Source organism: Rousettus aegyptiacus, unplaced genomic scaffold, assembly GCF_014176215.1.
Source record: "Rousettus aegyptiacus isolate mRouAeg1 unplaced genomic scaffold, mRouAeg1.p scaffold_m13_p_19, whole genome shotgun sequence".
NCBI lineage: Eukaryota > Metazoa > Chordata > Mammalia > Chiroptera > Pteropodidae > Rousettus > Rousettus aegyptiacus.
Genome location: NW_023416294.1, coordinates 533964 through 559474, shown reverse-complemented (window position 1 = coordinate 559474; position 25511 = coordinate 533964). Strand labels below are relative to the sequence as shown.

The following is a 25511-nucleotide window of genomic DNA, read 5'->3' as shown; positions in this document are numbered from 1 at the left end:
TCAGCGTTGCTCACGCTGCCATTTGTACCTTCACCAAATTTGCGAGTTTGGGGTGGTGCTGTGAAATCTGGTGCTGTGAAATCTTGCGACCCGGATCTCTCAGAGTATTCGGCTGAAAACACTTGTCGGTAAATGTCATTCAGGTCTTTACCGCTGAAGGTATGGGAGGAGCAGCTCATGAAACGCATTACAGTTTGCGACTTTAAAAGACTGAGACCAGTCTGTTTGCACTCTGCTGCGCGCCAATTTTAAAATTTAGGGCCTCGGACTGCCCTTTCCCCTAGAGTATTAGAGGAGGTAGGCCTTTAGGACTTCTTGATGGTAAAATTCTGCCTTTGAAAAAGCTGGCTGTTGCTTTCTTGTAATCAGCAAGGATTTGAATGGAGGAGGCTGGCGAGCTGTAGATATTAAAATTGAAATCGAAGTCCTGCCATAGTTTAAAATAAAATATTTTATTTCAGGATGTTACCAAATTGACTCCACTCTCACACGAAGTTATCAGCAGACAAGCCACAATTAACATAGGTAAGACTAAATCATTGCATGGCGTACTACAGTTCTGGAAACCTGATTTGGCTGCTCTCCAGCAATAAATTTTAATCTGTGCAATATCTAAGGAATAGAGTTGAGCCCCAATAAGTACCTGCTAGAATAGAATTTCTAAACATAAACTTATTAAGTTAATATTTTTATTCGACACCTTGTAATTTAGAACCTGATTGAGTGTAAACTTTGCATATTTTAGGGTTTGCAAAGAGTAGAACCTACAACTCAGTTATGAAAAATATAAAACATACCACTCAAAGTATATTTAATTACTGTCATTAAACTGAGGTTGTTTTCATGGTTTTTTTTTTTTTTTTTTTTGTATCATTCTCATCATAGTTCACTCATACTACTGGGAAGTTTCTTGGTGTACAAAATTTTGTGTTTTTTTCAGTTATTAAAATTGAAGGTAATCTTTGAGATTTATAAGTTTAATAACTTATTTAAGTGTAGTTTTTACACAAGCTGTTCAGGTACATGAAAAATTGTTTTCAGTAATGTTTCAGACAAAATTTTGCCTAGAAAAGGGTATGTTGAAGGAAAAATATGAAATCACCATTAGTTATATATATATTACAATATTTACAGTGAATAAATGGCTTCAGTTTTCTAAATATACTGAAATATTTGGTGTAATTAGGTACACATATTAATGTTTTTGTGTTTTGTAGGTACAATTGGGCATGTTGCTCATGGAAAATCTACAGTTGTTAAGGCTATTTCTGGAGTTCACACTGTCAGATTTAAAAATGAATTGGAAAGAAACATTACAATCAAACTTGGCTACGCTAATGCTAAGGTACATGATATATGATGGAAGTGGAAACCATTTCCCTTTGTCAAATATGTAGATAACAAATTCAGTCTTTTCACTGAAACTTTTAGATTTATAAACTTGATGATACAAGTTGTCCTCGGCCTGAATGCTATAGATCCTGTGGAAGTAGTACACCTGATGAGTTTCCTGCAGACATTCCAGGGACCAAAGGGAACTTCAAATTAGTCAGGTAATTACTTTTGTGGTAAACATACTTTTTTGTTTTGTGCTTGTAAAACTAGTGTAGATGTTAAATATAAGCTTGATACAGATGCATTTTTGGCAAAATGTGGGTAAGGAACTTTGAAGAACATTTTCTGGCAAGAGATTTACAGTTTACAAAGTTGCTTACTATCTTTCAAGAATTTATGTTACTTTTAAAGATAAATTTAAAGGTCAGTTATGTAAATCTAAGTTAAAATACAAACATGTGAGTTCTTTAAAGAATTAACGTGTAAGAAGGATGAAATTTGGTAGTTTCATTTTTCAGACCTCTTTTGTTTGCAGTAGTGTTTCTGTTTTTTATGTAGGGGAAGAGCAAAGAAATTTTAAAATTACTTTTGACACTTAGGCTTATCTCCATCTGATTTTGGAATGTCTTAGATTCATCCAGGTAATGTATGTGGGTGTTAGGGTTAATGAAGGAAAGTTAGCATTCAGAATGCTAGAAACATTAAGCTTTGTAGCCCAGCAAGATTTATTATTTTTGAAGTGATTTGACTAAGAATTTATTATTTGTGTATTTAAGTGTTAATTGATCTTAAATCTGTTATATCTTGATTGTTAGACACGTTTCCTTTGTTGACTGTCCTGGCCATGATATTTTGATGGCTACTATGCTGAATGGCGCAGCTGTGATGGATGCAGCTCTTCTGTTAATAGGTAAATATTAGAATTGGTTTGACAAATCAATGCAGAGCTAATTTAAGATAGAGTATTTAAAGGACGTAGGACTTTTCGTGGCCATAAATGGGAACTAACTGATCATCCAAATTAACATCCATGCTTACCAACTGTCATAAAATAATAAGCAGGGTGAACCTGGGACTTGTGAGACTTCCTATAGTGGTTCATCCAAAAGAATTATTTTTAAGTCAACAGTTCATTTTTGTTAGTATTTTTATTTGACTTGTAGTGGGGTGGTTATTTTTTAATGTCTCTGGGCTGCCCACTGTAATATCAATATAATAGTTTTTTTAGGTAGAAATCCCATTCCTATGAAATGCTAAAGTGAAAGCCTGCATGGAGGTCTTCAAAGCTAGTGTTGTGTTTTCTTTCCTTTATTGGCTGTCAAGAGATTTTGTTGGAAACTACATGGAGTTTGTGCCAAATGTAAAGTTAGGGGGCACTGAATTTGTACATGTACACAAAAAACTGTGTTTACCACCTTTACTTCTCACACTAACTGCAAGTGCAGTGAGTTCTCTTAACCAGAGGTCCTCAACCTTTTTGGCACCAGGGACCTGGCTCACCCATTGTTCACCTCCTGCTGTGTGGCCTGGTTCCTTAATAGGCTGTAGCATCAGTCCATTGCCTTGGGGTAGGGGATCCCCTCTTCTAAACCATCTTAAGTCTATAAGTTGTTAAACTCACAGAACTCACCGAAAACTGTACATTCACAGTTGTTTAATGTAGAAAAAAGATGGAGATTAGTGTCAGCTAAATAAAGAAGAGATGTATAGGACAGAGTCCGAGAGGGTTTTAAACCTGCAGGTTTTATTCCCCTCTTTCTGTGGACCCAGAAATTATTCTGGGTTTAGTGTAACATCATACATAAAATACTGCCAGCTAGAGATTCTTAGCTGAATTTCAGTGTTCACAGGTTTTATTGAGGTTCCTTTATGTAGGAATAAGTGATTAATTGCCCCTGTGTTTTATTTACTCTAGAAGACAGACCTTAGTTCCCAAACCCCTATCCTAAATCATTTGAGAATTAAATAGATCAAATTGTTTGGAACAGTCAGCCCCTGCTCTGAATGAATTAAGAATTAATCAGGGATTATATGGCTTATCTTTTATAAGCTCAAGGCAAGGCCACATACTTTACAATACAAGGCTCTCCTGCCACGTGGTCAGGTACAAGACTAATGAACATCACAAATTGGGAAAGATAATCATTGGGGTACTAAACACATCTTTATAGTACATTGCTAGTTGTTCTTTCAGATAGTGTTTTTTCTTTTTGTGTATTTACTCTGTTGCTCTGTAACAGGTATCTTAGAACCTGGTAACCTAAATGTTTGTTAGGTTAACATGATGGAATAACATTAAATTACCTTTTAGGGCTCATGAATTCACAGTATTCTGACGCCAGGGGCTACTGCTCAAGATTTGTCTAGGGTCGAAGAGACTGATTTTAAGTTCTCATGTTTTGCCCAACTGTCTTGTTGACATGACATCTGTTGTTTTGACAGACAATTAGCTTCCAAGTTGGAAGCTGTAGTCTGTAACCTAAAAAATGTTCTGCTTTTGTAATATTCTCTTCTTTAGAACTAAGTTTGTAGATTCATTCCACATTTAAAAGGATTTTACAAGGATATGAATACCAGAAGATGGGGGTTCCTGGGAGCCATCTTTGTGGTTATCTACAATATTAGGCTTGGGTTATAATTTGTATACTTCATTAAACAAATTCTCCCTGAATTATTGTATAGCTAGACTGGACCAGAATATACAAAAGACTGCATAGAAACAGGAGGGTATGTGTTATGTGTGAGTAAAAGCTGTCAGTAACCTCTGAAAGAAGCCAGATATCTTGATTGCAAGCATTGTGTTTAGGATTAGGAATAGGAGTTAAAAGACCTTGGAGAATCCAGAGAAATCTGTGGTTTGAAACAGGGACATATAAAGACATTTGACAGTGGTGTCCAGGAATTTGCTTTGAGTAGAACGTTTAAAAGTCTGCTAGAGGCCAGCAAATGTTACTAATTATTTTGTTTGATTTGTCTTTTTTAATTTTTCATCATCAATTTAGCCGGTAATGAAGCTTGTCCTCAACCTCAGACTTCTGAACACCTAGCTGCCATAGAAATTATGAAGCTAAAACATATTTTGATTCTACAGAATAAAATTGATTTGGTAAAAGAGAGTCAGGCCAAAGAGCAGTATGAACAGATTCTTGGATTTGTACAAGGTAAGCACTTGTAATAGTTGATAAACACGTGAATCACTTTGAGAGGCATTTAGTCCAGATCTCAGCATGGTGAATTTATGGGGTATAACCCTATTTCTCTATTTTCAACATGTTTGTTGCTTTTATCTATCTGATGGAAGCAGTGAAATCTCTCAATTTGAAGTGCTGAAAGTGTTAGCAACACAGGGATCCTTGCCCCTCTCAGAATAGAAATTGAGTGGGTGAAAGAATTTTACAGACAAACGTTATTAAAGGGAAACTTGATGCACTAAGGGAGCACACTCCAGAGGAGCATGACTCCCCAAGGGGTATAGGCACAGTGTTTTATGGGCCCTTGACCATAGTAAGAGCTGTATCAGATCTCTCATGGTGCTGGTAGCTGTGTCATTTAGTGTGGTAATGAGGCCAGGTCTAACTGGTGAGCATGCATGATTTGGGGGACTTTTCCTAAAACCAGTAGCACCTGTTGCAGGTATTGTTCCAACCAATTTTATTTTTCATTGGTGGGAAAGTATGACTCAGGGTTGCTTCCGTGCTGGCAGGTTTTGGCTATGTGACTACTCACTGTGAAAGTACATGTTTGCTAGAAAAGTTGTATTCTATAAATGTTACCAATTGGGATTCTGCCCCACCCCCCATGGAAACATTATTTAAAAAAAAAAAAAAAGTGTAACAACTTTCACAGTAATAAAAATATACAGAAAACTTCAAAAATTTGTATATCATCCTTGCATTGGGGGCATGTTAATTTTTTGTTATCATTTAATTTTAGTGTATATGCTGCCAAAGCAAGCACCATTTAAATGTTTGTAAAACATTCCCTGTGATGATGAAATGAAAGAAAGTATCTTTATTTGTTGGTTTGCTTTCTAATTATTTTGATATTTTCTTTTCCATGAATATCTATTTCCAGAGCTGACACTGAAAATGATTTCTTTATATAATGTCTCTTTCTCTAAAATATTCTCTAAATGTTTTAATTTGGGATAAAACATTGTAGATTTTATTTTTGACATTTGATTTCATTTTTACTTGTTAGAAAGTTTGGCTCTGTTGGCTATATAATGTATTGAAAAGAAAAAGTAGCCTGCAAAATCTTACTCTCTCTTGTTCATTCTGTTCACAGCTTGTTTGACATTTAATTGATAAAGATCAATTTTGTGTGTGCCAGCAATCTTGGATAAGTGAGGGGTTTGAAATTTTCTGTGGATACTTAACTGGAGATTAAATTACATGTTTCTGGAAATTTTTTCAGTTATCAAAGTTTCTTTCCTGGTAGTGCTAGTACTTATTTCTTGAAACACTTTTATTTTCTATTATAGATATTAATCTAAATTCATAATTTTTCCCTTAATGGGAATAATGTTTGTTATTAGAAGGAAAAACAAAATATTGTGATCTTTCTAAACAGAATAATCACTTTTTATATGTTGCTGACACTGTGGGGATATTTAGATAGCTACTTTAGTAATTTTGACAGTTTTATGTAACATGTATACAACAGTTTGTGGAATTTTGATCTTTCTGAATTTTGTCATATAGGTACAGTTGCAGAAGGAGCTCCTATTATTCCAATTTCTGCTCAGCTGAAATATAATATTGAAGTTGTCTGTGAGTATATTGTTAAGAAAATCCCCGTACCTCTAAGAGACTTTGCTTCAGAACCCCGACTTATTGGTAAGGTCTTAATCTGTTAACCTTTAATTGTTGGCCGTTGTTGGCATTGTCGATTTTGTTTTTAAGGATGTCTTTTATTATTTACTCTTTGTGCAGAGGTGTTAATATATTAATATGCTTTTTTGAATTAAAATAGGAATGAGTTTATGAGAACCAAAGGCAACATATCATCTTCAATTCAAAGTGAAATGAAAGTGAATATGTTAAAATATTTTGTCACAAGTTGTATTGGCAGTGCTAATTTAGATGAAGACATAATCCCGAATAACTTTTAACTTTTTTTTGCTATGTATATATAGTATATTATGCGATCACTACTGGAGTAAATAGTATGTTTTTTATGGAGAGAGAATTTCAGAAACAGGATATTAGAACTTTTGCACAAATGATTTTAGCATTCATTAATGAAGATTTTCATCTTTTACCTTAATTTTTTATGGTGCCATTAGTGATTTAATTTGATTAAATTTTTGGTTTTTGCACACAAGTTTACAGGATCCTTTCCTAAACAAACATTTCAGTTTTTCTGGAGCTTTGTCCAGGCTCCTGATTTCTTTATGGAAAATATTCTGTTGTGTGAGTGTGATGCCCATCCTTAATTAGGTATCACTGTTCTCAAAAAAACCTTTGTGGTTTTACAACTGAATTTTTGTTACAGAAGTCACCTAATATATATGTATATAAAGAAAAATTCTGTACTGCAACACTGATGCAAGCATTTATATTTCCATAGCACTCACTCTTATTAAACATTTATGTATGTGTATAGCTTTTTTTTTAAATGAGAGTGGGGTTATACTCTGGAGAATAATTTTGTAGCTACATTCTTATCTGAATAAAATGTAAGGGTCATTGTTTTAGTTTGCTGTAACAAAAATGCTACATAATGGATGGTTCGAAGAGCAGAAATTTATTTCCTTATAGTTATGGAAGAGGAAGTCTGAGATCAAGAGGTTGGCAGATTTGGTTTCTCCTGAGGTCTTTCATTGGCTTTCAGATGGCCACATGATGCTTTGTTCTTATGTGGTCTTTCTTTTGTGTATGCATCCCTAGTATATACTGGGTGTGTCCAAATATACTCGTAAAAGGAACTGGTCATATTGGATTAGGGCTCATTCAGTGTCATTATTTTGTTTTAGTTACCTGTTAAAGGCCTATTTTCAAATAGTAATATCTGAGTTATCTCGGTCCAGGCTGTAGGACTTCAGCATGAATGGAGGTGTGGGAGGGATATTTTGGCCCAGAACTATCATTCTTTTATAGAACTTTTTACATATGTATGTTTGTGTATATGTGTATGTACGTATTCTTATGAATATACGTGTATGTAGTGTTCTTTTGTAGTAGTTACATCGTACTATATATCATAGATAAAGCATAAGCATATCACTTAACTGTCTTTATTTTCATTTTTCCAGAGTCAGCTTTGTTCTAGATTTCAAGTGGCTACGCCTGTAGAAAATCTAACAAATATTTCTTTTCGTAATATGCTCATAAATAAATATTTCTTCTGAATAACAGGTTTCTTTTCTTTCTTCCGTATCCCCTTTTCAGTCATTAGGTCCTTTGATGTCAACAAACCTGGCTGTGAAGTTGATGACCTTAAAGGTGGTGTTGCTGGTGGTAGTATTTTAAAAGGAGTATTAAAGGTAAAGTGAATTTTAAACTCTTCTTATCCAGTAACATGAAATTAAACATAAGATTTTAAATATTTATACGTTCTTTACTATTTTGTATTTTAAATATGTCTTGTCTAAATTGTAGGTTTCTTAATAAGTGATTGCTTAATAATTGTTTGTTAGTTACTCTTGTACATTTAAAAATTTTTATTTTATTTAAAGTTAATGCTTAGAATTATCACTCTTCCAATAGGAGTATCTTCTCAGTTTAGTGATCTACCATTTAAGACTTTTCACATGTAAATGGTAATTGTGTTTTCCCACATATTTTAATTATTCACTTATGTTTCAGGTGGGCCAGGAGATAGAAGTCAGACCTGGTATTGTTTCCAAAGATAGTGAGGGAAAACTTATGTGTAAACCAATATTTTCCAAAATTGTGTCACTATTTGCAGAACACAATGATCTTCAGTATGCTGCTCCAGGGGGTCTCATTGGTAAGAAAGAATCTTACTTTTTGTGTGAAATTGATTATCTCAAAGTGCATGTCTCTTGATATTGGAATGTGATGGGCAAGTCTATATGGTTAAGTTGTTGGTTTTACAAAATGACTTTGTGTCTTTTTAAAAAATAGTTTTGACAGTAGTATATTTAGGTTTCATGTATAGAATTAAGTTCAACAATTATTTTGTGATTTAGCATTTAATGTATATTGCTATACTCATACTGTTTTTGGTTGCTTTTTAAAAATCAGAATTAGGGTGTTTATTTTTATTTTTTAATTAATTCATTGAGGTGACATTAGTTAATAAAATTTGGCTTCAAGTGTAAAAGTAAATTATACATTATATGTATTTTACATTGTGTTTTCACAACACAAAATCAAATCTCGCTTTGTCATCATATATTTGACTTTCGTAAACTTCAATACAGAGTAAATATCATCTATTAGTTAATGTGTGCCGAAATGTTTATTCATCATTGTGTCAACTAACAGGTTCCTGGGATCCTTGTCTTATTTTCGATCTTAAAGGGAAGGTTTTACTTTTTCTTCATTAAGTATGATGTTACTATGAGTGTTTGTCATATATAGTCTTTGTTATGTTCAGGGACATCCTTTCTATACCCACTTTACTTTATAAAGTGGAGGCTGCATCTTGTCAAATGCTTTTTCTGTATCTCGTGATCATATGATTGTTCATATTTTATTTGTGTAATGTGTCATATTAGTTGAATTGTGTTTGTGACCCTGGGATGAAGCCTACTTGATTGTGATATATAATCTTTTTAATGTGTCATTTAACTTGCTCTTTTGTTTAGAATCTTTGCATCTCTTTTCATTGGTTTATATTTTCTTTTTTTGTGTGTTAATCTTTACCAAATTTTGGTATCATGGTAATGTTGGCCTCATAAGATGAGTTAGGAAATGTTGCCTGTGCAATTTTTTTGCAAAAGTTTGAGAAGAACAGGTATTATTAAATCTTCTTTGAATGTTTGTTAGAATTCACTGGTGAAGCCATCTGGTGATGGACTACTTTTGGGGAAGTTTTTGATGATTGTTTCAATTTCCTCACTGTTGATCAGTCTATTTAGATTTTCCAGGTCTTCATGGTGTTTAGTCTACAAAGATTGTACACTTCTAAGAACTTGACTATTTCTTCTAGGTTATCGAATTTGGTGTTATATAATCTTTTGTAGTATTCTTGTATGATCCTTTGTATTTCGGTGGTATCTGTTGTAACTTGTCTTTCATTTGTAATGTTGTTTGTGTCTTTTTTTCCCTTAGTAAATATAGCTAGGGGGTTGTCAGTTTTATAAATCTTTTCAAATAACCAGCTCTCTGTTGCATTGATTTGTTCTATTGTCACTTTCATTTTTTCTCTAATTTTTTTATTACCTTCTGTTCCATGTGCATTAGAAAAGAATTTATATATTGAGATTAAAAGCCCTGCAAATATTCATTATGTTTAATTAGGCTAATATGTAATTTAAGGTTGATGTTTCCTTATTGGTTTTCTCTTTGGATAATCTATAGCTGACAGTGGTGTAATTAGGACCCTACTATAATTGTTTGTATCATTTTATTCCTTTTAGTTCTGTTCGTATTTGCTCAATATGTTTGTGTTTCCTGGTTGGGAGCGTATATATTGATAAGTGTTATGTCTTCTTGATGTATCACTGTCCTTTATCATTATAAAGTTCCTGTCATCATCTCTTGGTACCTTTCTTTTCTTAAAGTCGTCAGATATACATATGGACAATTTTCTCATATTTATGTACTTTTTTCCTTAGAGAAATTTCTCTAACATTTCCCGTAATATTTGCTTGGTGGTGATGAACTCCTTAGAGATTGGGCACTTCTTGTCAAGGCAGCGCTTTATCTTTTCTTTGATTCTAAATAATAGCTTTGTTGAGTCGGATAATCTTAATCATAGGTCTTTGCCTATTATCACTTTGGATATGTCCTGCCAATTTCTTCTGGCCTGCAAAGTTTCTGTTGAGAATCAGTTGACAGTCTTATGGTAGATCCCATGTAGGTAACTAACTTTCTCTTTCTGCTTTTAAGATTTTTTAATTGTTTTCAGCTTTTGGCATTTTAATTATGATGTGTCTTGGTGTGAGTCTCTTCAGTTCATCCTGTATGGACTGTCTGCACTTCCTGGACCTGTATGTCTATTTTCTTCTCAGGTTAAGAAAATTTTCAGTAATAATTTTTTCAAATACACTTAAAATTTTTGGCTTTCTCTCTTCTCTGGAACCCCTATGATAAGAATGTTATTATGTGTAATGTGGTTCCAGAATTTCTTTACGCTATCTTTATTAAAACAATTTTTTTTTTCCTTTGCTGTTCTGATGGTTTCCTGTTGCCTTATCTATCTTTCAATTTGTTAGCTAGATCTGATTTATCTAATATATTGTTGATTGCTTGAAATGTATTCTTCATTTTAGTTATTATTGTATTCTTCATTTCTGACTGGTCTTTATTATGGTTTCTGTGTACCTTTTTATGCTTACTATTTCTTTGTTTAAGTTTTAACTTAGTTGATCTTCTGTAAGTTCTCTGAGTCCTTAAAACCAGTGTTTTGAATGTTGTATGGCTGCCTTCATTTCATTTAGTTCTTTTTTATTTTTTTCTTTGAGTTTTGGTCTGTTCCTTCATTTGGGACATATGTCTTTACTTTCCCACATTGCCTTCCATCCTTGTTTCTTTCTGTGTGTTAGGTAGGGCTGTTCCATCTCATGGTCTGGTAGAGTGGCCTTATTTGGTAAGTGTCTTGTAGGGCTTAGTGGCACACTCTCCCTGGTCACCTGAGTGGGGTACTCCAGAGGTGTCCCTGTATAGATTGTGTGTCTCTTCTTGTGAGTCGAGCTTTAATTGCCGTTGGTGTAATAGTGGGTGAGATTGACCCTCAGCCCGACCGGCATAATCGCTGTCCACAGCAACAGTGTGGGCTGACCCTGTAAGGCTGGATTCGCCTCAGTGGAATTTGTTGCTTGCCAAAACAATCTTCGTGTATACTGTTTATGGAGCTAATTGGGGGTTTTCGTTGTGGTCCGAAGCCCATCACCAGGTTTGTTGGTTCTTGGTTTGGACTCCAATGCAGTCCAACGTGAAGAATCTCTTCTGGGCACTGGAACCCTGGGATGGGGAACCTAATGGGGAACTGGGACCCCTTTTGAGAAACCCTTGCAGCCAAGATATCCCTCCAGATTCTTAACTACCACATATGGGTGTGAGATCAGCCCATCTTGCATCTCTACTCTCCTGCCAGTCTCACTGTGGCTTCTGTGTATCCTTGGTTATAGGACTTATGCTTAGCTAGACTTTAGCTGGTTCTCAGTAATGGTTGTCCTATAATTTAATTACAATTTTGATGTCATGGGAGAAGGTGATCACACAGCTTACCTACTCCTCCAGAGGCCAACCAGTTTTTTGTTTGTTTGTTTATTTTGTTAATGTGCTCCACAGATTGCCGCAAACCTTTGGGTAAATTTCAGAGGTTTGAAAGTTTTTCTGAAATTTTTTTGTGTCCTTTTTTTTTTTTATGGAGAACAGTTTTGGGAAGCTTTTACTCCACAATTTCAATGACATCTTTTTGCTATGTGTTTATTTTCTCTATTCCGTCTTCATCATTAAAGTTATCTGTGTATGATTGTGGATATTTTTGTTTTAATGAACAGCTAAATTCAGGGAATATTTTCATGTAACTATTGGACTAGTGCACAGATGTGTAGGTAGAACAGTGTAATGGCAACCATGTATTCCTGCCATGAGCTTTAACAATTGCCAGTTTTATTTCTGTAAATTAATTATTATGAACTTTGTGACTTTCTATCTTTATTAAAATGGAGTATCATATGAAATTCATTTTGAGTAGGGTAGATATTTTATTTGCTTTTATATTCTATTCAAGAAGATCTTAATTTTAAAATTTAAGAGCAGGATTTTGTTTGTATGAGTAACATGCGATTTTGATTATGTAGCTGTTAATAAGGTATAATCATAATATAACTGGATTAAAATCTATAGCTACATGTTGTATTGGTTTGACTGACTTTATTTTTGCAAACATTTCAGTAAGTAATTAGAATACATGTTTTATTTTATATCAGGAGTTGGAACAAAAATTGACCCCACTTTGTGCCGGGCTGACAGAATGGTGGGGCAGGTGCTTGGTGCCGTTGGAGCTTTACCTGAGATCTTCACAGAATTGGAAATCTCCTATTTCCTTCTGAGACGTCTTCTTGGTGTACGCACAGAAGGAGACAAAAAAGCAGCAAAGGTAAATGCTTTTTATAATTAGAAAACACAGATAAAAGTTTGATGTTTTAAACAGTTTCATTCTTTTAAAAATTAAAAAGGAATTGCAAAATATTAATAATTTGAAGTTTTCTATATGGCAACTGGTCATAAATAGAGAATTTTTAAAATTAAATTTATTGGTATAACTTTGGGTAATAACATTACATAAATTTCAGGTGTACAGTATACCTTTATTATACAACATCTGTATTGTGTGTGCACAGTCCAAAGCCTAATCTCCTTCCATCACCATTTATCTGATCACCTTTGCCTGCTTTGTCATCCCTCATACCACATTTGCCTGCTGATAACCACTATTTTGTTGTTTGTGTCTATGAGTTTTTCTTTGTTCATTTGTTGCACTTTGTTTAATATCCTACATATAACTTATTTTACTTAGCATAAAACTCTCAAGATCCATTTACATTTTCACAAATATCAATATTCTATCTTTCCTTAAGCTTTAGTACTATTCAGATATCTTCTTTATCTAATCATCTGTCTATGGGAAGGGCACTTGGGATGTTTCTATATCTAGGCCACCATGAATAATACTGCTGTGAACATCAGGCTACATACATATATCTTTGTGATTAAATATTTTCAAGTTTTTGGAGTAAGTACCCAAAAGAGGGATTGCTAAGTCCTAGGGTAATGCTATTCTTAATATTTTGAGAAACCTCCATGTTGTTTTCCACAGTGTTTGTATCCACTTACATTCTCATCAGCAATTTATGAGGGTTCTTTTTTCCTCACTTTTTATTGCTTGTCTGGTTGATGACAGATATTCTAAAAGATGTGAGATGATATCTCATTTTGGTTTTGATTTGCATTTCCCTAATAGCTTCGTGAAGGAGAGTATCTTTTTATATGTGCATTGGCCATTGTTATGTGTTCTTGGGAAAGGTGTCTGTTCTGGTCCTCTGCCCATTCTTTTTTGTTGGATTGTTTGTTTTTTGTTGTTGGGTCGTATGATTTCTTTGTATATTTTGGTTATTAGCTCCTAATCAGAGGCATTATTTGCAAATATCTTTCATTCAGTTGGTTGCTGCTTTATTTTGTTTATGGTTTCTTTTGCTATGCAGAAGCTTTTTACTTTGAGTTAGATCTGTTTAATTTTTGCTTTTACTTCCATTGCCTTTGAGGTAAAATTCATAAAATCCTCTCTAAAAACAAGGTCTTTGAGTTGAGTACCTTGAGTTATTTCTGTGCAATTTAGTGTTTCAGGTCTTATCCATTTTGAGTTAATTTGGTGTATGGTGATAGATAGCAGTCTAGTTTCATTCTTTTGTATGTGGCTTCCCAAATTTCTTTGCACCATTTATTAAAGAGGTACTCTTTTTCCATTGTATATTTTTGGCTCTTTTTTTACTGTATGTTTATTTGCCTGTATATATGGGGCTTTATTTCTGTGCTCTCAGTTTTGTTCCACTGGCCTATGTGTCTGTTTTTCTGCCAATACCATGCTGTTCGGGTTAATGTTGCTTTGTACTACAATTTGAACTTAGGCAGTTGATATCTGCGGCTTTATTCTGTTTTCTTAGGGTTGCTTTGGCTATTTGGGGTCTTTTGTGGTTCTATACAATTTGAGGTTTTTCTATTTATGTGAAAAAATTTTCAAAAAGTTTGTCATATGTTATACAGACTTACTATTCCTAGTAGACAAGAAACTTTAAAAGGAGACTAAAGGATTTGATTGACAAAGATTCAGGGAACAGCACTCATAAGTTTGAGAAAGTATAAATTTACATTTTTATATATTAGTTTGGTGTTAACCAAAATTTCAAATTGTAAACTCTGGCCCAGCATTTCATTTTAATAGCTATTTAAAAAATGCCATTTAAAAAAGAATGAAATACAGAATACATTTTTTGAATTAAAAGATCCGAAGATATAGATAGGTTGGGGAGAGAAATAAGTGGCAAAAAGCATTGTAGAATCCTATATTAACTTTTTGACACTGGGCCTTTTATAGTAACAAAAAATCTCATTACCTTTTACCACCATGAAATTCTGTTCTCCAGTTTTTATTTAGGTTTTACTAATAATTAAAGTGCCAAATTTACTTTTGTGTATTCAACCTTAGATTGACTATACTCCCTATTATAATATCCAAATTTTATAAGTACAAGGTTACAAAGCCCTTTTTTTATTATGAAAAAAATTATAGTTATGATAAAGCAATAGAAATTGTTTTGAATATGAGGTATGTGCTTATTAACATGTTCATTATTTGGGGGGGGTGGGAATTCCTTGAAGAAAGATTTATATTTTTTTATTCTGACTTTTAGTGAAACATAAAAGCCCTTAAAAATATAGATTTGAATTTAAGTGTTAGGCTATTAATGTAAACAACAGCAATAAGCAGTTTACCATTTAATAATTAGTTTGTAGAAGGTATTACCCAGTTTTACAGAGACCAGAGAGTTTTATTTAGTTTCTATTACATGAATAGAATTAGACCTCCAGAATCCACTTAACTATTGTATTTTTTCATGTCTGGCTGTATTTATTCAAGAAATTTTGTAAATTTTTTCTAGCATAAGCCTCTTCAGAATTGTAAGTTTGATTGATTTATGCTGTATTTAATTTAAAGCGCAACCATATTGTATGCTAAATAAACCATATTGTATGCTAAATATATATATGTAGTTCAAATCCCATTATAACATAGTTTGTGCAGAATTTATTTTGTCTCTCATAGTGTCCTTATTTCTGGCAATATTTGTTAAATTCTCATTTTATGTTTCATTTTATTTTGGAAAGCATGTTGTCAGTTTGGGGGTTTGTTTTTTCTTAATTTATTTTCCTAGGTGCAAAAGCTATCTAAGAATGAAGTGCTTATGGTGAACATAGGATCCCTGTCGACAGGCGGTAGAGTTAGTGCAGTCAAGGCCGATTTGGGCAAAATAGTTCTCACTAATCCTGTGTGCACGGAAATAGGAGAAAAAATTGCCCTTAGCCGAAGAGTTGAGAAACATTGGCGGTAAGTTTGTCAGCTTTGTTACTATCTAATGAAGAAAAACAGGGTATATTCTAATAACGTATAAATTCTTGATGGTGTATATGTATGTACATGGACAAATACACAAATACAATTTTTTTTCTCAAATTTCTTGATTTTTATGGCTGTAACTTTCAGTTGTATATGTGGACAACTGAAATCTGTATTTTAAATTTGATTAAGCTATAGTTCACTTTTTTATTCCAGGTACTGAAGCTGGCTTTTCTTTAATCTCCAGTATAGTCTATAAAAATACTAACCCATAGTAAATCTGAATTTTAGTCATCTTTGATAGGAAACCACTTTTCTCTTTTACACGTGATCATTTTTGAGTTGATTTTGATTTTAGGGATAGCAAATATTATTTCTTCTTTCTAACTCTGCTTCTTCTCTGCACTTACCATTTTGTTTTCCCTCTTTCCTGTTTCTCTCTTATATGTGTCCAGTTGTGATATTCATACATATGCACATTTGTAAACATAATTAAATGGTTTTCCAAACCACTGAGTAGGTTGCATAAATTGGATCTCTATAAATATTTCAGTGTTTATTTCCTAAGAATAAGGATATTCTCTGGCACAGCTAGTTTGGGAATTTTAACATTAACAAGATAATAAAACTAGCACTCTATTCCAGTTATGTTGCTTAATCTCCAGATTGTTCTTTATTATGTTTTCCTTACTCTAACCTGGATCACACATTTTATTTCCTTTTTATATTTTTGTGGTCTCTTCTAATATGGAACTTCTTTATTCTTTTTTTGGTCTTAATCTGAATTGATATTTAACCATACAAGCCAATTTGTTTGTGGAATCTTACTGAAATTGAATTTGTGTGGTATTTTCTCTAATTAAATTGAAGTTATGTATTCTTGTCCAGAATGCTGTATAGGTAGATGGTGGTGCGTTCTTATCAGAGATCACATTCACTGGCATATAATACTTGGCTGCATCTAACTGGTGAGGTTAATTTTGTTCACTCAGTCAAGCTGTCTAATGACTTTGTTCTAAAGTTGCTTTTAACACTTGCAGCAAATAAGCATTTTATGCAGAGAATTTTTGAGACTCTGCAAGTAACATGTTCCTCATCAAATTGCCCTTCTCTTTTACATTTGATTATTCTTGACTAGGAATAGCAAAATAGTATTTCTTACATTTGCAATTTGACTTTCTCTCTTTCTTAATTTATATACTTATTGAGAGACCAGAAGTACATATATTCAAAGGTGTTTACTCAGTGGGTTATGATCCCTTCCTGTTTGTTTTCATTTTGATGCTTATAACCCATATTGGCCAATACAATTATCTTCCAGCTTATTTCTGTATTCTTTTAAAATAATTCCTTCTGTTTTTGAGCATTATGTACTTTCTGGTACATAGTGTCAGGGCTTATCTTGTACTGGACCTGCCTTAAGCCGTTTTTTATTCCATGTTTATAAACCAAGATCTTGATGAACATACTCTCTGGTTCTGTGCCTCTGAGCTTTTTCAGTTGTTGGAACTAGGAATCATGTACTCTTATAAATCCTTGACTCCTGGTTGTCTTTTTGATTCTTCTCAGATTAGTTACTGAAAAATTTTTTCCATTCTGAATGACATCATTATAACCCAACATTTCATTATTTTTATACTTAACTAAGTTACTGAAAGACTCATGCTTCAGTTTTCCTTTATCAGTGACATTATTTCAGTCACCCTTGGCTCTGTGTAGCAACCTTCATTCATTCATTCTTACCTGAATACCAGGCCCCATGACTATCTCTCATCATTTATCATCTATAAAATTTATTAACTTATTACTAATATCTTAAAAGTGAAGTTTTGTTACCTTTTAAATTCTGCTTTCTGCGGATTTGTACTCATTTAAATTCACTATTTCCCCAACATGATTTTTGTAGTATTTAAGTACAAATAACATACAACTTCCAAAGTCCTTTACTAGGGTACATTAGTTAGTGAAAATGGCATTGCCAAAATTAAAATAGGTTTAAAAAACAAAGGATCTGGCCATTATAAGAGAATTATGTTAGACTTTATGTGAAAATTTTAAAATGCATTGGTTAGAGGAAATAATACAACATCTGAAATATCTATCTCATATTCCTTTTAATTGTGCTAAAATATACCTACAAAATTAACCATCTTAACCATTTTTAAGTGTACCATTTATTGATACTTAGAATAGTCACATTGTTTTGTAACCTTCACTAGAATACAACCTCAGAACTCTTTGTCTTGCAAAATTGAATCCCTGTACTCATTAAACAATTACTCTGATTTTTTCATATCCCAATCTTGGCACCTTGCATTTTACTTTCTGTTTCTTTGAGTTTGATTGTGTACTTCATGAAAGTAGCATCATACAGTGTTTATCCATTTTTTTTTTCTGGTTTATTTCAATTAACATAATTTCTGCAAGTTTCATTATGTTGTAGCATGCGTCAGAATTCTTTTTAAGGCCGAATAATATTCCATCAAATGTCTATAAAACATTATGTTTATTCTTTTTTTTTTTTTTTTTTTTTTTTTTGCATGAACACTTAACTGTTTTCACTTTTCGGCCATTGTGCTTGATGCTAAGAACACATTTATGCAAATAGCTATATTAGTCATGTGCTTTCTCAATTCTTTTAAGATATGTACCCAGAATAGATATTGCTGGACTGTAATGTAATTCTGTTTATAATTTATTATAATCTATTAGGAATTTCACACATTCTGTTTACATAGCTACTGCCTATAAATTTTGGTATGTTGTGTTTCTATTTTCATTTCTCAAGATATTTTCTCATTTCTCTTGTGCTGTATTGTGGAACTTCAAGGGTTTGCCACTTGGTGTGCTCTCTTTAAGAGGAAGGCCTGGTTATCATTAGGTGGTTTTATTTATTTTCAGCAAGTGGAGGAGACAGGGATTCACATCAAGGAAATGCTTTATATGCACTATGTGGTTAATTACTTGTTGAATTCTTATTTGCAGTGGCCTCAGTTTACTCCATTGGGTCAGGCTCATCCTAAACTCATCTGGTTATAGCTGTGTCTGCAAAATAATGTGATACACTTTAACATTTGGTAAGAATAGCGTTTAGTAAGAACTGTCCAGATCTTGAGACCCATAACATCTCTAACTCTTTCTTCGATGGCGCATTAACTGTTAAAGGGTAGATTGTATAATTTTTGCATACAGGTATACTGTAGACATACTGCTTGTAGGTTCAGTTCCAGACCACTGCAATAAAGGAAATATCAAAATAAAGCAAGTGATATGAATTTTTTGATTTCTCAGTGCATATGAAATTATATTTAGACTGCATTGGAGCTGTTAAATATACAACAGAATTATGTTTTAAAATATGTACACATCCTAATTTAAAAATGCTTTGCTGCTAAAAAGTGCTGACTATCATCTGAGCTTTAAGTGAGTTATGTTATCTGGTGGTAAAGAATCTTGCCTCGATGTTAATGACTGCTGAGTACTTAAGGTTGAGGTGGCATTGTTGTGTTATTTCTTAAAATAACACAACAATGACATTTGCTACATCAATTGACACTTCTTTTAATTTAAACACTTAGAGGCCTGAGTAGGGATATTAACTGAATCAGTATTGTTGATTCTCAGGGAATATAGGGAGGCCTGAGGAGAGGGGGAAAGACTGGGGAACATGGATTGGTAGAGCACAGACATTTATTTATTAAGTTTACCATGTGGGTGCTGCAGTGTGTGATGCCTCAAAACAATTAAAATAGTAACAATAGCTATCACAGATCACCATAAAAATAATAATGAAAAGTTTGAAATATTGGGAGAATTTCCAGAAGCTGACACAGAAACATGAAGTGAGTAAATAATTTTGGAAAATGTCATTGATAGACTTGCTTGATGTTTTTTTGTGTCCTTTCTCATTTTCTTTAGTGAGGCTAGCCAGGGGTTTGTCAATTTTGTTAACCTCAAAGAATCAGCTTGTTGTTGCATTTATTGATCCTTTTTTTGTTGTTATCAATTTTATTTATTTCTGCTTTACATTTGATTTTTTTTTCCTTCTGCCAACTTTAGACTTCATTTGTTCTTCATCTTCCAGTTTTTTACGATGAAGCACTAGGTTTTTTATTTTGCCTCATACTTGTTTTTGGAGGTAGGCCTGTAATGATACGAACTTTCCTCTTATTACTGCTTTTGCTGTGTCTCAAAAGTTTCAATATATTGTACTATTGTTATCATTTGTTTCTCTATATCCCATGATCTCTCTTTTTATTTCTTTTCTGGCCCAGTTATTCTTCAGTAGCATGTTGTTAAATCTCTATGTGTTTGTGGTTCTTACTGCTTTCTTTTTACAGCTAATATCTAGCTTCAAACCATTATAATCAGAGAACATGGTTGTATGATTTCAACCCTCTTATATTTGTTGAGGCTGTATCTGTGTCCCAGTATGTGGTCAATTCTGGAGAATGTTCTATGTGTACTAGAGAAGGATGTATAAACAACTGTTTTGGGATGGAAGGCTCTATAAATGTCAATTATGTCCAATAAGTCTAATGTGTCATTTAAGGATGTTATTTTTTTTATTGCTTTTCTATTTGGATGACCTGTCCATTTCCGACAGTGGGGTATTTAGGGCCCCTACTACGATAGTGTTTTGGTCTGTTTTTCCCTTTAGTTCTGTTATCAATTGCTTTACATATTTTGGGGCTCCTTATTGGGAGCATACATAATAATAAGTGTTATGATTTAATGTACTTCATTGTCTCACATTTTCCCAGAAAAGTTTATTTTGTCTGATAGTAGCATAATCACCCCTGCTTTCTTTTGGTTACTCTTTTTATGAAATACCTTTTTCCATTTCTTTCCTTTTAATATGTGCATGTTCTTAGATTTAAAGTGTTTCTTGTCTAGTCAGCCAATCTGTGTCCTTTTATCTGTATGCATTTGGAGTAGTAATGTGTAAGGGAAAACTTACTCTTTGCATTTTATTACCTCTTCTGTGTACAGCTTTTTTTATCCCTCATTTTCTTGCTTATTTTTCTGTGTTTAGTTCATTTCCTGAATGGCAAATTTTGATTGCCTTCTTATTTTAAGATCTGTCCGTGCACTTACTGTTGTTGATATCACAAATAAAATACATCATATACCTATTTACATGGATTTATCATTACTTTTTGTGTTTTTATTTCAATTCTGTGCACTAAATTAAATAATACAGGCTATAATAATGGACCATGTATTTCACTTTAGCAAGTGAGCATTATATTTTATAGGGTTTCATGACAGACAGGGTGTTTGTCATTTCATTTCATCTTGAAAATTTCCTTTAGCTTTTCTCATGATAATGAATTTTCTCAGCTTTTATCTGTGAAATTTATAATTTCTCCTTCACTTTTGAAAATAGTTTTTCAGTTTTGCCTGATTTTTTAAATTCTTTTATCACTTAGGATATATTATCCCACTGTTTTTTGGCCTGCAAGATATCTACTGAGAAATCCACTGAAAATCTTGTGGAAGCTTCCGTATATGTACTGATTTTCTCTCTGGCTGTTTTCACAGTCTTTGTCTTTGACTTTAGACAGTTAGCTATGTCTTGATATAGTTTCTTTTGGGTTCATCCTAGGTAGAATTTTTTGAGCTTCTTGAAATCATCCATCCATTACTTTTCTAAATTTTTGGAAAGTTTCAGTCATTTCTTCAGATAAGCTCTGTACCATTTTTTGATGGTGTCTATAATCCTCAGTTGGTGTACCTTTTTCTTCATTCTCTTTTCTTTTGCTTCTCAGACTCTTATCTGTTTGCCGATTCTGTGTCAGACCACTCTTATCCGCCTAGTAAGTTTTTCTATTGTCTATGTATTTTTCGGCTCCAGAATTTTATTAGTAGTTTTTCTTTTTAAATAAAATCTATGTTTAATTCTCATGTTTTTCATATATTATTTTTATTATTTTGTTCAGATGTCTATTTGTGTTCTCATTTACCTCTTTGACCATATTTAAGACAGTTGTTGCAGACTCTTTCTCAAGGGAGTCCAAGGCTTGTGCTTCTTTAACATTGGTTCCTATTTATTTAGTTATTTTGAGTGGGTCGTGTTTCATGTCCCCCCATGTCTTTGTGGGGCTTAGGGTATTTTATTTTAAATTAGCATTTAAAAAAATAGCCACCTCTTCCAGTCTTTGTAGACTGACTGGATAGGAAAAGACCTCCACTGGTTAATCCAGCATAAAGGCTTATGATCTTCTGTGGCCTTTCCTGCACTTATATCTTCATTGGAGCTGTGTGTTTTTTTTTTCCAGCCATGTAGTATGCTCAGATTAAGTCTTAATTTTCCCAGGTTTCACCATTGCTTTTTATTCAAGCTTCTTTTACTGTACTCTGCTCAGAGTGTCTTGCCCGATGCACTACTGATTTCAGAGGTCTGCAACTTGATATGCAAATCTGCTACACATCTCTCAGCACTTTGAGTCAGGCAACAGAGAAGCTAGTCCTTTGAGTAGACCCCGAGACAAGGCAGAACTTTGAAAATCAGTTTTACTTTTTGTCCCACAGGAGGAATCAAGAATTGGTTGGCTTCTTCTCAGATATGCCACCATTGGGTAAACAAAATACTACAAATTTTCTTCCATTTTGAGTGCGGCTTTTTCTTGGTTGGGTATTTTCTTAGTTGCTGCAGATCAACAGAATGACTTTTGTCAGTGTGTTATTTACTTGGAAAAGAATGGCCTGAAACTTTCAAATCCACTATTTTTGCTAATTTTCGTGCCTCCTTTATTTTCTTTAGAATTATAGTTTATACCCCTATTTAAGTGGGGTTTGTAGTAGAAGCTAAATTTGGGGTGAGGTAGCAATATTGTCTGGTCATTGACTAGAGCAAATGTTTTACTTCTCTTATTGAGAGTAATATGTTTTTCAGTTCTCTTCACTTTTTTCTCTTTAAAGCTTTTATAATCTGTTGAAGTGCTGTATTTATCAAAAGAAATAGTATTGATGAGATTTCTTTTTTTTTTTTTTTTTTTAATTAGGTTGATGTGTTTTGTCTTTTGGCATGGTTCTTCAGGAGGACCTAGAGTGCTCTTATGTGTTGATTCTGAATGGGTATGAGGTTTTTTAAATTGAAAGATGAGCATATTTATAGCAGCAACTTTTTGTTAGCTTTTCTTGTCATTTATGCTGTAGAAATAAAAAGATAAGGCTTCAGGAATATGAGGACATAATATGGACTTTTCTTTATAGAGGACCTTGTTATGGGAACAAGTTTGAATTTAGAAGATAGTGAAGTAAAATCAGTTATGTCAAAATTTTGTGATAATGCTAAGTAGACGAATTTAAAATTCATGATTTTAAAATTTTCATTTTGCAGTTTAATTGGTTGGGGTCAGATAAGAAGAGGAGTTACCATCAAGCCAACAGTAGATGATGACTGAAGAATATCAGTTAAAAAATACATTTGGATGAAGTCACATTTCTTTTAACATAGGGACTATATTTCAAAGAAACACTGGGAAATACATTTCACAGCTCGTTAGTTGTAAGGTTATTCTATTGTAAGGTTACTATTTTTTGTGAAGAAAATTTAATCTCTGCTACTGTAATAAATATTAGGATCTACAGCAAATGTCAAAATTGGCCAATTGATGGATTTAATCCACATTTTTGCAGAAATTGATCTTTGCTAAATGTTACATTTGTACATCAATTCAAGTTTGAAATGAAACTGCTGTTAGAACCAGCACTTGCTGTAGTGCATATACCACTGAACCTGTTTGAAATAAAAGTTTTTCTTCTTATTTTTTCATGATGTCTTTTGAGTATTTTTAGGCTTGAAGGGCTGTTGAACTAATGAAATCATTAATGACACAAAGTCTCTTTCTAAATCTCTATATATTATTATATATATTATTTTGCCTTCTGTTTAAAATCTAGGGAAAAAAATCAGCAGGTTCAAATTAAATTAACCTTTAGAACATGAGAATTCGTTCACATGGAAAAAACTGTCCCTCCTCTTTGTTCATAGATTGGAACACAGGAGTCTCAGTGGTTTTACTTATCTCTCACTGTGATTCTATGCATTTTTCATTGTTTATTCCTGAAACCCAACAGTTTCCTTATTGGAAAATGTGATTTTACCGTATAATTCTAGATAAATAAGAAGAATCCTTTTGGGCCTTATTTTATGTTTTATCTTAGTCATCTAATTGATATGAATTTAACAGATTTTATTCTGGTAAATTTTTGCTGTTATCAGGTAGAAAGTATTCTTGTTTTTGTTCTTAAATACAACTTATTAATAGTTGTCAGTAGTGGCATATTGATTTTAATCTATAGTTTGAAAAAAATAAGCACTTATAGAAGACATAATGCCGATATCAGCATTTGCTGAGTGAAGTTACTTGTAATTTTGTTTAATGACCTTTTTTCTTAGTCCTTATATATTGAGTGAGTGAGTGTGAATCCACTCACAACTGACCCTATTAGCTAGCCAGTCTGTAAGAAAATATTTTAAAACTGATATTTTGTGAGATTATAGACAGAGACTCAAACTTTTTGCAGTATGATTTTATTTTTAAAAAAGCATAAAGACAGTATTAACATTTAGGCTGTTGGGGGCATACGGGTCATAAATTTATTTAAGAATAAAGTGATGGTTTTATCTGCCCAGAAGAAATGTATTTAGTAAGTTTTGCATACGAGTTGAGTAGCTTTACAGAGACACTGAAGACCTTCCATAAATTTCATATTAAAGATCCCTATTATCTAACTTTGCCTGAAGAAACTGGTACTATTATACTGTTATTGAGACCTTTTTCTTCATACTGTTACACCCATTTTACCCTTGAAGAAATTAAGGCATAAAGAAGTTAAGTGCCCAAGTCTCATATAGCTCATAAGTAGCAACTAGGAAATCTGTCCCAGAGTTTATACCCATAATCGTGAAGTTACAGTGCCTTTCTTGGACAGTGTATTTTCCAGTTGTTGGGTGCAGTGGTTTATATTTGCAAAATAGATAAAGCCTCATAAATGTGTCATTCAAAAGCTTTTCAGGCTTCCAACCTTTTTTTTTGCCCTGCTTTTATTTATTGTTTCCTTATTTTTCTTTCTTGTTATGTTACTGTTGAGATCTTCCTCCATGATGGAGGACATATTGGTTTCCCTTTTTGTGTTACCAGATTTTGCTGTACATATGTTGAGAGTACTGGTAATTTGGACAAGCTGTCTTTTATATTCATGAATAAATGTCTTAATACTGTTCTTGGCTAGTGAAATTTATTACTATAGCTATAGCAGCATAATTTAGGGTAGTATCTACCTAGCATATCTTTAATCTTTGAGCTTTTTAAATTTTTTTGTTGCCAAAACCCTAGGTCCTTGAAATCACCTAGCATGGAAATCAAGGGAGAGCACCAGACAAGTGCAAACAAAGTTTTGTTGAGTTTGTGTACAAGGAAACCAATACTGAAAAAGAAGAAACAGGTGGTTTGCCTAGGGAGACTGGCAGGATTTTAAAGAGATGTTGGCTGGAATAGAAATATGTCTAGGCATGTAGGGAGAGAGGTTTCATGGTGCCTGTGCAATGTGGTTACTGGCTCTAAGCATTGCATGTCTCAGCATGTTATATCTCCATGCAAGAAGACTAAAATCAGATGCTGTGGGAGAGCTCCACAGGATAAAAGTTCTAAGAAGGGCTGGACTCAGAGCTTCATTAATGGGTTTTTTTGTCTTATTTACTCGTCTGTCTTTCTTCTTGCTGCAAGAAGTAATTCAGGGGCACAAACAGCAAGGAAGAGAATGCAGTTTAACTGAAGTGAAATAACATACTTGATGCAGCCAAAATGCTTCTACCTTTTTTCTCAGTTTTGGCTTGTCATGCCTTGGAAAGAAAGAAGCAACCCAAGTTCAACTGTCTTATCTTCTGTTCTTGTCACTCAAGACACCAT

General features: G+C 33.3%; 1 protein-coding gene and 1 non-coding gene across 20 annotated transcripts in view; one reads left to right on the top strand and one right to left on the bottom strand.

Annotated features, from left to right (window-relative positions):
• The window catches only part of LOC107508184 (eukaryotic translation initiation factor 2 subunit 3, Y-linked-like), a 94936-nt gene that overhangs the window by 347 nt on the left and 69078 nt on the right, over positions 1-25511 (top strand). For 10 of the 19 annotated variants that reach the window (XR_004955512.1, XM_036235647.1, XM_036235650.1 and 7 more), the window contains exons 2-10: positions 462-525; positions 1218-1345; positions 1432-1553; positions 2151-2245; positions 4338-4496; positions 6039-6173; positions 7728-7822; positions 8145-8289; positions 12407-12576. Coding sequence is in view for 18 of the 19 variants with exons in the window: in XM_036235647.1 (XP_036091540.1) it covers positions 462-525; positions 1218-1345; positions 1432-1553; positions 2151-2245; positions 4338-4496; positions 6039-6173; positions 7728-7822; positions 8145-8289; positions 12407-12576 (1113 nt within the window). In the remaining variant the exon portion in view is untranslated. Of the gene's footprint in view, positions 1-461; positions 526-1217; positions 1346-1431; positions 1554-2150; positions 2246-4337; positions 4497-6038; positions 6174-7727; positions 7823-8144; positions 8290-12406; positions 12577-15409; positions 15583-22936; positions 24826-25511 lie in introns of those variants that run through there. The other 9 variants (XM_036235648.1, XM_036235652.1, XM_036235644.1 and 6 more) reach the window with 3 other exon arrangements.
• On the bottom strand, positions 5188-5292 carry LOC118613569. The gene has a single exon (XR_004955527.1). It is a non-coding gene; the product is annotated as a U6 spliceosomal RNA (small nuclear RNA).